We start from the raw sequence: 14,874 nt of genomic DNA on the forward strand, positions 1-14,874 counted from the left end.
GTCGCACGTCGAGTGGGTAATGGAGCTGGATCTGACTGTACTAGGCTGCCTGTATAATACTGGTACATCATACTCACGAACAAATCATCTTCGTCATTATCATCGTTGTACGGATGAGCCAGATTAAATTGATCCATATTTTGGTTTTGAAATATTGAAAGAAACATGTAGAGAATTTTGTAGGTAAAAATGAAAGAAATATGATTTGATATAGTATATATATAAAAATTGATTTTTTTTTTATGTTACTGTTTGAAAACAAACGGTCAAAATTATGTTGAAAAAAAAAAAGAAAATACCCGTTATCACCATAACGCGCCTTAATGCGAGCCTGGGACGGTGTTCCCCGCCATGGCACCGTTAAGGGCGTATGTCACGTAAGATAACGCCTCATGCGCGTTGCCCACAGTTCGTCTAAAAAATATATATATACCTCTCCCCGTTTTTCACCATAGCTCTACGCCTCTACGACAATCCAGAAGGTGAAAAGTACGTCTTTTTTTAGCTTGTCGGATACGCAGTTTTTTTTTTTTTTTTTTTTTTTTTTTTTTTTTTTTTTGCAAATCCATAATCAAATTCAAAGACATTACTTATTTAGTACACCGCTGATAAGGTTGCACAACATAATAGTATATAGCAACCAGCCAACACGAAAATCTCAATAAGAATCAGAATAAGAGTGAATGAGATATATCAAATAAAGTTTTGATCTTAACATTTATAAATAATTGAAGCCTACATAAATATTTCCTACAAGAATCCATGATATCAAAAACAATATTAATATTACAACCCCACAACATAACTCTGATAAAAAAAAATAGCATCTTCCTACTCTGTTCGTTGCATGGGTACCATCATATGTTGTTGACCTTGCGCCTGTCACGTTTCAGGAATCTTGTCAAATTATAATTATATACAAATCCCACAAAAAAAAAAAAAGGCAAAAAACAATCTCTTTTCTTAACAGTGGGACACGTGGAATGGTCAAAACATCGCACTTAAACTTTACAAAATAAAAAATGATTTAAAATTTTAAAAAACTAAAAAAAAATCTTACAAGAAACGGCTACTTTTGTGTTTTCTCAATTAAAAAAAAAATCCGATGAGAAGGTTAATGCATGCCCACATAAATAAAAAAAATCAATATAACTTTCTACTTTTGGTTGTACCACAAAGGCACAAAATACAATGTTTCCTCTTTAAAAAGATTCTTTTTCCAGATTTACCTATTGGATTTGACTAAAGATATTTACATTTTACAATCTAATCCAATCCAATTAAATAGTACCTGTGAGTTTCCATAGTTAGGACCTTGTGTGTATGGATTTTGAATGCCAAACTGTAGAAATAGAAATTAACATTAGATTCAAGTTTAATTCATACATAATTAGACTAAACCTGATTCTTTTGTTTCCATGTAATTAATTAATAATTATTACCTGTGCATTAAGATTATTGTCTTTCCTTGAAGACCCTTCGTGGCCCTTTCCAGATCCCTTTGTGTCACCCTTTAAATTAATTACACGTAAACCAAACATTAATTAATTATTATTATTAATTAAAATTAAAATACAATTTTTAATTAATATGTCAACTAACCTCCATCTGTCCAGTAATTTGATCACGAGCATAAAGAAATCCAAACATGAAATCATCAGTAATTAAATTAATAAGCTATGATTAGTAAGAGTGTAATGTTCTGAAAATTAATTACCTCTCTGTATCTGTTCAAGTAGGATTTGAGGGGATCAATGTAATCTTCGAACCCTAAAGTTGCCATTGCCCATAGAAGATCATCACCATTGATGGTTTTCCTCTTTTCCCTTAGACACTTATCACTTGCCCTGTATCCGATTCCAAATAACGTACAGATCTATATAAAATCAGATCAACAATACATGTATATACAAACTGATTAACACGCAGGTTTAGTTCAAAGCTCAAACGTTCGTACTCGCTGGTGATAAAGCTGATAAACTCAGAAACACACTCCTGGACAGTTTCCTTAGCATCCTTTGCGATTTTCCCATTAGCTGGGAGCCCTTTCTTCATAATGCGACTGATATTCGCAATCGGTAAGAACCTGTCTTGCTCCCGAACATTCGAAGACCTTGGACTCAGATCCCCACTCTCATGGCTTCCACCGCCTGGACTCGTGGGGCCCTCCGCCATTCAAAACCCTACCTACACACCAAAACCAGAACAAAATAATCATCCATCGATCTCATGTAACACAACCACAAGTCCACAACCTCGACTAATAACTCCTCCTTTAAATTAATCCGTAAAAAAACTAGCAAACACCATGTGTGACGCAAAAACAGTGTCTGAAATTGGTTAGAAGAAATTGAGGACTTACCAGTTGGAGAGAGAAAAATTCGTAAAGTTTTGGAGGAAATTTGGGCGCGAGAAGCGTGGATGAAGAAGATCGGACGCTGGAGAAGAAGGGTCAAGGGAGAGAGGTGACGATGGAGATGCGAAGGTCTGTTTTATCAACACCGTTGGTTGGTACACTCTGCGTCTTTTAGATGCCAACAGTTGTACGGTGTCTTCAAGCTCTTTGCCAGTTAATTTCAATTACACTCCTCATGCTATGGTAATATGTCATATCAGTCCCTATAACATGGGAAACATATTTACTTCACATATATTATAATAAAATAATAATAATAATAATATAGTAAATATGACCGAAAATGCAAAAATACTTTGAGGGTTTATCCGTCCCAAAATTATTATCTACTGACAAAAATCACATATGTTAAGAAAACGGTAATTATCAATAATTTTATTATATGAAATAACAGTTTTACTTATTTATTGTATTTATTTTCATAAACTATTAATATAAGACGAGGTATTAATATAAGACGAGGGAAAAAGTAAAACTTTAGAATAAAATCTTAAGGTTAAAGAAAAATGCAACAAAAAATAAAGTGGATTTTATCAAAGTCTTTTCTCTTTGATATATAGTATACATATTGTTAATATTTATGTTGAATACAGTATAATTAAAATATTAAATTAATCTTTTGGACAACAAGTCATTCATTGTGATTCAAACATGAGACAATTCATTTGAAAAGTTTAATTCTAAAAAACATATCAAATGTTTAAGAATAATTATTCCTTTTTTACATTTTTAATTAATATTTTATACAAAGTTAATGACATAAAATCTATAATAACCATAAATTTACTTTGTTAATCATTCATCATTGAACATTTAATGGACAAAAAACTATATTTTGTATTTATTTAACCCAACAAAGTGGATATTAACCGGGTAACACGTTATTTAATCACATGTATCATCCAATATAGCATCTAATAAAACAATATTTTTACATGTTTCCATACGGCGTTTGTATAGATGTTCTTTAAAAGTTCTAATATTGCGTTTATAATTACTGTTAATATCTTACTATGATTACAATCAATGAAATTAGTGTTTGTTTGTGAAGATTGAGGAAGCAGTGAATATATTTAAAGATGTTCACTGTTTAGAATAAACAAAGTTATCCAGTTGGATTGGATATTCAAAAATTTCCATTAGTTTTTCGAAAAGTTAAATTATTATTTTTAGTTTCATATTGGTTTTGGTTTATAAAACAAGAACTACATAGTAAAAAATAATAACAAATTGATCTTTATTTATTTATATTATTTATTTTTAATATATCTTTAATCATTTATAAATTTACTAAATTATTTTTAAAAGATTAGATAAATGCATCCAATATAATCCATTATTATTATTATTGTGTATTTCTACTCAATGAAAATTTTGTCGATAAAATAGTAAATTATAATACATTTTTCTTAGTATTTGTTTATAAATTTTAATTCACAAATAAATAATTTATGTTAATTTCTTTTATAGATTTTATTAATATTTGAGTTCTATATTTTTTAAAATGTCTTGATTTTTGAAAACCAAATTGAGAATAGTAATTTGGTTGGATCGAATCGAATCGGATATGAATTTTGTTTGGACTATTCGGATTTATGTTTTGAAAACTGAAATAAATTTGAATTCATTTGATCGGATCATATTTTACTGATCCATCTAAACAAACACCACTAAATTTAATGGGAAAAGGGTGTTCGTCTTCATCCATGACAAAACAAATCCAATAAAAATGATGAAGCAGTAAAAAATATAACATCCCAACAACCAAGGCTAAATTTTTCGTTTTTAAAATAAAATAACATCCATTTTTAATAAAGCTACAACCATTTTTTCATAAACCATTATTTGAAAACATAGTTAATAAAAAGATAATGCGGAAACTCAAATCATAATCTGTTGATATGTGTGTACAGTCTTGTCTACGCAATCCGATAAGTACCTACAAAATTTTTAATCCACAGTTGTAAGCATAAAGCTTAATGAATTTCCCCAAAATATCACATACAACACAAGATAATAATTAGCTATGGGTTATCAACAACCCTAGGGACTATCAGTGGTCCTAGTGTGCTAACAACACGCCATGTGGATTAACAACACAACTCACAAGTTATCAACAACGTTGGGGACTATCAACAGTCTCATAGACTCACAACAGTTTAGGATTTATCAGCAACTCAGTTCACATATAACAGAAATCTATAAATAGACCCAACTGGTCAACATGCATACACTACCACACAGGCAAGTATAGTGAGAAGACTCACCTGAAGTAGCAATCACAACATAAGGACCACTAAAGTGACTAAGATGGATATCCAGTTCTTTGAACTCCTAGAACCATATAAACAATCTTAACACACAATTAAGATATCACTATAACACCCCTTAATACACTTATGTTCATCTTTTATTTATAAAATACGCTCATAAGCCAATTCCATAAACCATATGACTAACTTAATTCATTTAGTCAAAATATATTTATTTCTCTAAATTAAAGATCATAACATCACCAAAGATATCAATGAATTGTAGCATGAAGCTAAAATGGCCCAACACAATAATCACCATATGTTAATTCATTTAACTTAAAACAAGCCCACCATGATTGATTACTTATCCCAACATCTAATCCATTTAAATGAGATAGTCAAATAAGGTCAAAGGGGAATACCTCACTTCATCCCCATCGCACAACAACTGCACTAGGGATTTTCTAGAAAACAACCTTCTTCCGACGACACCCCAAAATTGATGGGCTTTCTTCCTTCGGCTGCAACAACCATCTTCCTAAACATGTAGCATTCCATCGGAGCTCCAAGATTACCCATCTTCTGCACTTAACTGAATGAAGTGCACCAAAAATATCGATTTCAACGGAGTCTTCCCAAAGGAATCCCGATTCTCTCTCTCTCTCTCTCTCTCACGCTCACTCTCACTCTGTCTCTCTCTCTCTATCTCTCTCCCTTTATTTCTCTAACTATTACCTCTCTCGGCTTCTCTCATCATCTCCTTCCAATTCCTTACAACTCACACACTCATAGCTTAAAGAAGAAAAAACCACTTATTCCTTACTCACCGTCCTCTGACGTCCTCCGAAGGTGAAATCCAATGCCCAACAGTAGCTTCAGTGATGACAACCGCCTCCTCTTTCTCTCATTCTTTCTCGATCTCAAACTCTTTCCCTCACTCTCCAGCCGCACAATGTAACACCGTAAAATTTTCAAACAAAATTTTCATTTTAAAACACAATAAAACTCATGTTACATTTTCTCAAAAACCATGAGTGTCTCAAATGTCAAAAAATCCACAAGTAAAAATCACAATCTCATAATCATAAAAATAATCTCGCTTCAGTGTGTACTATCAAGTTGGTGCCTTCCCATGATCTTGAGAGGTACCTGGAACACATAACACATAACACGGTAAGCACGAAACTTAGTGAGTTCTCCAAAATACCACATATATCTCATTAGCCTCTCATGGCTATACTCAAATGAGACCCTACGATTAATGTGTCTTAGTGGGACCCTCTAGTCCCACAACTCGGGTGGACCCTCCGGTCCTAACTCAGTAAGCTCAGAATAATACACAACACAAATCACAAAGATATAATGCAAGATATCACAATACTCAATATAATACATAAGACCCTCCAGTCACACAAAGGTTACCACTCTAGGTAAAGTATAGTGAGAAGATTCACCTCGTAAGCTAGCAAGTAATAATCTCGTACACGAACCTCGTACTAGCCTACGCCTAAAACATAAGATAGTAATCTTCAATTAACACTTAAGTCACGACTCGAAATAAACTAGGTTATTGTCTCTCTCAAACTTTTGAAATGGGTAAAAGACCATTTTACCCCTCTATGGTTCCCATTCTCCCTGCCTTGACCAAACCCTAAAGTCAACAGAAATCAACACTCGAGTCAACTGTTCATGTTGACCTAACTCGCCGAGTGCATCTATGTGACTCACCGAGTCCCCCTTGTTCCTTCATAATATCGCAAAAACACAACTCAACTCGTCGAGTTGTCCCGTTAACTTGCCGAGTTACCCATGTCCAGACTCATCGGGGAAAACCCTAGCTGACTCGTCGAGTCAGCTCTTTGACTCGTCGAGCCCCTTAAGTTAGTTTCTCATTTAGATGTTTTAAGGCAGATCTACCACTCTACACTCTAGATCTAGGCTCCCAAGACTCGAATGTCACGTAAAGTTTCGATCTTTACGTTCATGCATGACACATTTTGCTCCAATATGCCAATACAACTCTAACAAAGGTATTTAAGCACAATAACTCGTATATAGTTGAATAAAGTTGGGACTTGTGGACTCTATGGACCTCACAAGGTCTAGATATGAAGTCTAGACCTCCTGATAGACTCCATGCACTCAATGTCCCAATAAAAAGGTGGTAAAGCCCTATCATTCATAATCATGAGATCTAACCAATAAGATAAGAAAGGTGTAGGATTTTTACCTTCCACAGAAGCTCCAAGTGAAGGAATGTTGGATCCCATAGCCTCTCCTCGTTCCTTGCTTGTATCTGACTTCTTTCCTTCCAAAAGAGTCACCAAAACACTCAAATATTAGCTCAATCACTCTCTCTTAGCTCAATGGCCGATTAGGGTTTCACATAGGGGAGTTGGGTAGCTAGTGAGGTGGGAATGAGGACATAAGTTTTCTTAAATAGGCCCCAAATATGGGGATTTAGGGTTTCATCTCACAGTGCCAACTCGGCGAGTTGGCTCTCTGACTCATCAAGTCGGTTATTAGACCCACGTGGTCAATCAGTCTCTACTCGACAAGTTGAGGCACCAACTCGTCGAGTTGCTCATTAGATCTTAAAACAAATAAAAAATAATATACATGGGAGTCTGGATGTTACACATAAACATGCACTCACCCATCAATATAGGGTTTGGATTGGTTAAATACGGGATATGCTGCAAATAACAACAAAACGTGATGAAGTTCTACCCTCATCCCGTAGTCGTGATGCACAGACCAAAGAGGCATGGGTTTTCTGGAATCCATAGAAATAGTTCCTAAGTTTGGATATTTGGTGGGTTAATAAAAAAAACAAGTTTATGAACATAACATAATATCTCCTTAGACCTTTATATCAATTATTATTTTTATCATTATAACTTCAATTAGTAAATGGTCATTTTGATGACAATAACTTATAAATAGTATTTTTAAATTAAATAAAACCCAAATGGTTCCTTATTTCTATATATATAATTATTCAAATATTTTGTAATGCCCGGTTCCTGGTATGTATTTTAAAAAGAATTGTTCATTTACGCAAAGGGACTCGACGAGTTAAAGGCTCCAAAATCGTCGAGTAGAAACAGATTTTTGGGACGCCGGACTTGACGTCTACTTGACGAGCCAAGAAGCCTCGACTCGACGAGTAGGAATGCCATAGTGAAACCCTAATTTTTAGGGTTTTCACCCTATTTAAGGACTTTAACACTCCATTGTGGTCTCCCTCGTCTCCTCCCTCGGTCCAGCAAAACCCTAATTCGTGATCTCGCCTTGTGAGTGTGTGTAAGTGAAAAGGAGTGATTCTTTGGTATTGCCTTGAAGGAGTGGAAGCTAGAAGTTCTTGGTAGAAGGAAGAAGCCCTAGATCCATAGATTTCATGGTCAAAGCATTCTTATTGAGGTATAAAGTCTATACCTTCTCTATTCATTTACTAGATCTCTTCATGGAGTAGTTTAGGGCTTTAAGGAGCCCATTTTGGGACCATTCATGGATGAAAGCATGTTATGGAGTCATGACTTCAGATCTAGAGCCTTTGAGGGACTCCATGGCATAAAGGTGCCAACTTTATGGTCATGGGATCCCCATGCAACTTGTGAACCACTTTTTAGGGTTTTTTGAGCTAAATAACCCATGCATGGACGTAAAGTTAGAAACTTTACGTGATATATCGACCCTAGGGAACCAGGTCTATGACTTGGATGTATAAAGCCCAAATAGAAGTGATTGTATCGATTTAGATTATGGGGGACTCGATGAGTTGTTCATACAACTCGACAAGTTGGGTCGTGGTCCCCCAACCATTTCTGTTACTGAGTAAACTCGTTGAGTCTTGGAGATGAATCAGTGAGTTGGACATGTTTTGGGCTTGAAGATTGAAGAACTCGATGAGTTCAAAGAGGAACGCGACAAGTTATGAGCAAAATGTCCCGACTCCGTATGAAGGAGAACTCGACGAGTTTAAGGTATAACTCAACGATTTGTGAGTAAAAGGTCCCGACTATGTTATAAGGAAGAACTCGATGAGTAGGATCAAGATTTCAGGTTTTATGGATTATGGAACTCGACGAGTTGATACACCAACTCGGCGAGTTGAGTCAACAGGATGTTGAATTTGACCAGGATGTTGACTGTGAATTTGACCATTGACCAGAGTTGAACTTTAAAGGGGTTATATGTATGAAAGGGTAATTAAAGGAGAGTGTTATGTGTAGCGGTTTGAGAGGAGTTGATCCTAGTATTGAGGATAGTTCAACTATTACGTAACATCGAGGTGAGTTACCTTCCAATAGAAGTGGGTCGAAGGCACCATTGTCGGCCCACTAGTAAGAGTTATAGTAGAGATGATTGTCTTTGTGATAATTATCTGGTATGTCATTATCTCTTATGCTTATGTGCTAGTATGTTATGATGTTATGTTATAGTGGTAGGAGGGGTAGGATAGACCCCAGTACCAGTTGATAGGGCCGAAGGGGTATGCTAGCACCTGGATAAGCTAGGCAGTACATGACTTATATGTTTATGCACTCGGATACTATTTGGTAGAAGTAGGGGGTGAAATAGTCCTTGGTACCGATCGAAAGGACTGAAGGGGTAGGCTAGCACCCTGATATGCTAGGTGAGGTACTGGTCGATAGGACCAAAGGGGTAGGCCAACACCCTGATATGCTAGCCAAGTTACCGGTTGAAAGAGATTGAAGGGGTAGCTAGTACCCAGATATGTTAGACAGTATGTGTTATGTATGGTATGTGGTGAGAACCTTAAGTTATCAGGAGGTGAATAGTTAGTTGGGTGATAAGTGGAATGGATTCAGAAATGATTCATTGTAGGCGCTTTGTCTGGGAGTCAAATTATATCAAGACTTTAGATTTCAGATTGAGTAAATGTGATTATGTGGCAAGGGATTCGTTCATCATCGGGTTGTAGATCCCTACGAGGGTTGGTTTTGGTTTCCTTGGGGAAGGATAGGGTATGTTCGAGGTTGTATCCATGTTGCTCAGGTTGTTTAGCATGTCGAGAATGTTAAGGAATGATTTCGAGGATGAAATCTAATTTAAGTGGGGGAGAGCTGTAACACCCTGTTTCATATTGTTTCCCATTTTGGAGTAATAATAAGGGATAGGATATTAGCTGGATTGGGACCCTTGAAGAATTGATATTTGGACTCATTTGCGGTTGGATATAGGGATGTCAAAAACCCCCGTAGGACCCCGATACCGTATAGGACTAAATTTTTTTAAAAAATCGGAAGCGGGAGCGGGGAGGGGGCAGATTTAAACCCCGTTTATTTTCGGGAATGGGGTCAGGAGTCGGTATTTCCATCCCGTACTCCCGTAGGAGGCCTGGTTGTACATTTATGTAAAAAATATATATTTAATATAAAATACATATACAAAATAGATTTTCTAGGTTTCACTTTCCCGTTTCCAATTAATTGATATTGAAGATGTAGCGAATTGATCATATATTTTTGGACATGTAAGTATTTTATATTTGTAATGTTGGATTTGTTGTATTTTATATTTGTAAGATTGCTGAAATTGTCGTTTTGTAATGTTGGATTCATAATGTTGAATTTTTAGTTTTTTAGTTTCTAAAGATTAGGTTTTAAGCTTTTAAAGTTATTAAAAATAGTTTTTTTAGCCTAAAACAAAGCAGTTTTTTAGCAAAAAAAATCGAATTTTAAGCCTATAAACCGGGGGAACTGGGGAAATGGGGGCGAAAAACGCAGATATCTTTTAAATCCAAGGGTAAATATTTTATTTTTATTATAATCAAAACACAGATATCTTTTAAATCCAAGGGTAAATATTTTATTTTTATTATAATCAAAACACATATATCTTTTAAATCCAAGCATTCCAAAAACATTGCTTAATTATAACATTTATTAGAGTTACATCCCAAAATCACATAATACGGAAAAAGCGGGTGAGAGCGTTGCGATTAACCCGAGCCCTTCCATTCCAAACCAGTGATAACTGAAACCATAAACAAAACGGTAAGCACGAAGCTCAGTGAGTCCCCCGTAACATACCCCACACAATCCACATAATCACATAAACCATATTAGCCATATAAGCTACACAAGCCATGCATACAAGCATATAAGGATGCCCTGGAAACCCTCTAAGGTCTTACTCCGGGTGCCATGGGAACCCCCACATGGTCTTAGCCTAATGACATGGGAACCCATAAATTGTCTTAACTTAGGATGCCTTGAAAACCCTCCAAGGTCTTACACCCAAGTGCCTCGGAACCCCCTACCCCCCCCCCCCCCCCCCCCCGCGCGCGCGCGAGGTCATTCATGCAAGTATCACAAATACAAGTAGCATACCACATAATCAACTAGCATACCACATAGCATATAATGGGCCGGCCTTGGTGCCTTCGACTTATTAGTATGGTGAGGAGACTCACCTCGATTGCAGAAGCTTCCTGGAAGAATCCCTAGTTGCTGCCCCTCCGACTTCCTGAGCTATCAATAACAGAACCAAATAAAATCTTAGTTAATAGGCCAAAACCCTCAAGTTTGGCCCAAGGTCAAACTTTGTCAAAAGTCAACGGTTAATGGAAGTCAAAGTCAACAAGTCAAACTTTAGGTTGAGTACGCCTAGCGTACTCAGCTCGTACAGATGGCGTACTTACCAACTAGAATCAGTACCCCATACGAGTACAACAGTGTACGCCCGATATACCTGGCCAAATTTCACTTTTCCATCAAGTGCTTAATCTCTTAAGTCCTTTCATCCAACACTCAGATCTAGTCCCACAACATCTGTAATGCCTGCAGATTCGAGCTAGTCAATTTGGAGACAATAAGCATCAAAAATGACTTTTTGATAGAAGATTATTTTGAATAAATAATCTTAAATAAGTTATAGTATATCTCACAAGGGTTTCGTACATATAAAGAATGCTGAAATCTGATTTATAACGAAGAAGTTATGACCGGTCGAAGTTTTATGTAAAAAGTGAATTTTTGATCAAGTACTTTTTAGCCTTAGAAATCTAAACGAAATTTGTAGTATACGTTAAACCGAGAACGTGAATAAAAAGAACGCCCAAATCTGACTTCATATGAGGAAGTTATGATTTTTCTAAGATTTAGCATAGCAGTACGCAGACTAGAATTCGAATTTCAGATCAAGCGATTTTTAGCCGGCACAACCTAAATGAGAATTGAATATCTCATTAACAGAAGCTCAACGATAAAAAGACAGTAAAAAATGGAGTCCGTATGTAGAAGTTATGAATTTTGCACGGTCGTTAACACTGTCTCCACCTAAATGAAAGTTTTAGATCATGTCTCTACCTAAGCGTGGATATAAACAACGTCGAAAACGGAGCTTGTATGCAAAAGTTACGGGTTTAGAAGTCGGCAGGGTGTTGCTGCGAAGGGGGGGTGACGTGGCTGAATCTGGGCCATTGCTTTCTCCCCAAGTCTTGCCACCAGATGATGACATGTGGCAACAAGTTGAGCCATATTTCAGCCTATAAATAGAACCCCTTCCACCCTCATTTCTTCATACCTCCACCTTTCTTTTTCTCTCTCTAACTTCTCTCTAAGCCTACCCCCCCTAAAGCCCTAGGAAACTTCCCTAGCACTAGAAGAAAGCTCTGGAACACCCGATGACTCCGAGAGAAAGAGCTTTTCAGCTCAGAAGCTCTGCTCTAACGAAGCCCGGTTTTTAGCAAAACCCGCTGTAAGTGAGATACGCCTAACCTACTTTAAATAAAGCTTATATTTAAATATAATATCATTACTATGAACCTATAAATAAGATTTATCAGTGATTTAAAGTCGTTATACTGATTGATCTACTATGGGGATGATGTCTAGGCTATGATTTATTGAGGTGTTTAAAGTGGGATTTCCAAACAGTATACTTCGTATACCAAATGGACCATTCCTCCGATATGATCCTACCTGGTTGTTCCTTTCTTGATTGATCATGAAGTAGACTCTGAGTTAATGAAAAATCTAGACTAATAATTAGTCGCAATAAATATTGGATTAAAATCTAGTGGTACTAATACTAGGTTTTTTCGAAGGAAATCATAGTGTTAAGAAACGAAGCGCTGCTCGAATTTCGCGTCGCCACCTTAACAAGTGAGTGCATAGTCCCTTTTATGAACATGATTTTAATACAAGTATCGATTGAAGTATTAAATGTATGTTTATGTGTGAAATATTTGATTTTGCCTGAAATACGTTTTAAAGAGCATACCTGATAATATATGACGATTTAGGATAAAGAATAAACCTAAATTAATTATGAGGAATATTAGGTAGTATCTTCTTATGAGTACGATTGAGATATACAAGGAGAATAGAACTTTAATTTATGTCATTGATCCATGAGCATGGATTAGACATAGTAATTCGTCCCTAGTCTGAGAGTATGGATTGGGCACAATCATTTGTCACTAATCTGGGAGCATGGATTAAGACATAGTCAGTTGTCCTTATTCCGAGAGTATGGATAGGACATAGTTATTTGTCATTAATCCGGGAGTATGGATTTAGACATAGACAATTATCCTTAGTCCGAGAGTATGAAACTGGCATAGTTATTGATCCGAGAGCATGGATTAGATCCGAGAGTATGGATTAAGTAAAGAGATAAATTTGAAGGTCCGAGAGTATGGATAATGATGTTGTGAGGATCAACAGGGTGGGTTAAGAGTTGATTATATATGGTGAAATTGTATACTTTGTGAGCTCTAAAGTATATATTGAAGGGTTTTGAGCATTCTAACACTCCTAAGGTGTACATGCAACCCTAGAAACCTTGGATCTATATTTTACTAAGATACATGAAAATTTGATTTTCCAAGGTTCTTAACTTAACTAGCATGACATGGGGAACTTTGAAACATAAAAGCTAGTAAAAGAACATACCTTTTAGTTGCTTGGATTCCTTGAGAACCTTGTGAGCCTAACACCTCAAGTGTGATGCCTTAAATGTTTCACACAACATCACAACTCTTGGAATAACTTTGAGATAATTACACTATCACTCAAAATCAGATAGCCCTCTTGTTCTATACATAGTGGCCGATTTTGCTTGCCATGGAGCTCCTTATATAGTGTGCCACATGTAGCGTTACTCCATGTAAACCCTAATGTGCATGGCTTTTCATATTTCATGATCCATGGGTTTATAACCTCCATGGACTATCCATGGAGCACGTTATGGGTTCTAGCCCAATTCAATAAACCATGGATCATTAGCCCACTGTACAAGAATAGATGATTTACACAATCAACCCCATATATTTAATTAGTCTCCTTTTGATCACCAAATTAATTCTAAATTAATTCTTGATCAATACTAATTAAATAATATTATTAATATATTAGAACTTATAATATATTAATAAACCCTTAAGTGTCCTTTCTCTTATTTAGTCTATCCAAGTACATACACAATATAGTTATGGACTTAGATATCTAATCCAACAGTCTCCCACTTAGATAAGTCTAATAACTATAGTTACCGATATGACTTCAGAAACCGATTAGCAATCGTAGCTCTTTCAAAGTATCGCAGAAATGAGATGATGATGATACGCCATTTAAGATAAGTGATCATATAGTCATCTGCTCTCATGATATCAGCCGGACAAATACATGGAACAATGTCTTACTTATTGTCCAACAGTTTGTTTCGCGATTTTCGATTTGTTTGACATAGAACTTAATCGAACACATCAATTTAGTTCTGACTGGACCCGATACATAGGTCAAAACAAACTCATCGAGGGGCTCACATATCGTTTCTAATCTAAGAAGGAACATATATACTTCGACTCATATGCTTATTCTACTACTTGTTGAATTATACACAAATGCACGTTTTATAACATCGTGTTACCAATGCATTTTTGTGCAATCGATGTATAACCAACTCATAGTCAACAACTCATATCTCTAGGTTTGAAGACTTATATGATATTACTGTCTCACGATCACCTGAGATAAATTCCATGAAGTGATACAAGTAAGCGTGGGTTGAGTCCAATACTCAGAACTTATGAGCACTCATGAATGTTGTAGCAACTCTTGCTATGTCCAACACCTTAGACATCTACAAGCCAACTTCATGACAGTCTTGATTCATATCTACTTCCAACATATGACTTACTGTGGAGAATTTGAATAATATGATATACCA

The 14,874-nt window shown here is 35.9% G+C and overlaps 1 protein-coding gene across 1 annotated transcript; it reads right to left on the reverse strand.

The window, feature by feature from the left end:
* Positions 1-694: 694 nt before the first annotated feature.
* On the reverse strand, positions 695-2,504 carry LOC145029323 (nuclear transcription factor Y subunit B-1-like). The gene is made up of 7 exons (XM_078977894.1): positions 2,363-2,504; positions 1,958-2,187; positions 1,718-1,847; positions 1,603-1,608; positions 1,443-1,511; positions 1,292-1,342; positions 695-879 (listed from the first exon to the last, which is right to left on the reverse strand). The coding sequence occupies exons 2-7, from the start codon at positions 2,173-2,175 to the stop codon at positions 832-834; spliced, it is 522 nt and encodes a 173-aa protein (XP_078834020.1). The 5' UTR covers positions 2,176-2,187; positions 2,363-2,504; the 3' UTR covers positions 695-831.
* Positions 2,505-14,874: the final 12,370 nt, after the last annotated feature.

Source organism: Lactuca saligna, chromosome 2 (genome assembly GCF_052625555.1).
Source record: "Lactuca saligna cultivar CGN05327 chromosome 2, ASM5262555v1, whole genome shotgun sequence".
In the NCBI taxonomy this organism is placed as follows: domain Eukaryota; kingdom Viridiplantae; phylum Streptophyta; class Magnoliopsida; order Asterales; family Asteraceae; genus Lactuca; species Lactuca saligna.

Coding starts and splice junctions, on each gene's coding strand:
- LOC145029323 (XM_078977894.1), bottom strand. CDS start 2,175: ATGGCGGAGGGCCCCACGAGTCCAGGCGGTGGAAGCCATGAGAGTGGG. Junction 1,343..1,442: donor ACAATAATCTTAATGCACAG/GTAATAATTATT, acceptor CTATTTCTACAG/TTTGGCATTCAAAATCCATA. Junction 880..1,291: donor CTAACTATGGAAACTCACAG/GTACTATTTAAT, acceptor GAAACGTGACAG/GCGCAAGGTCAACAACATAT.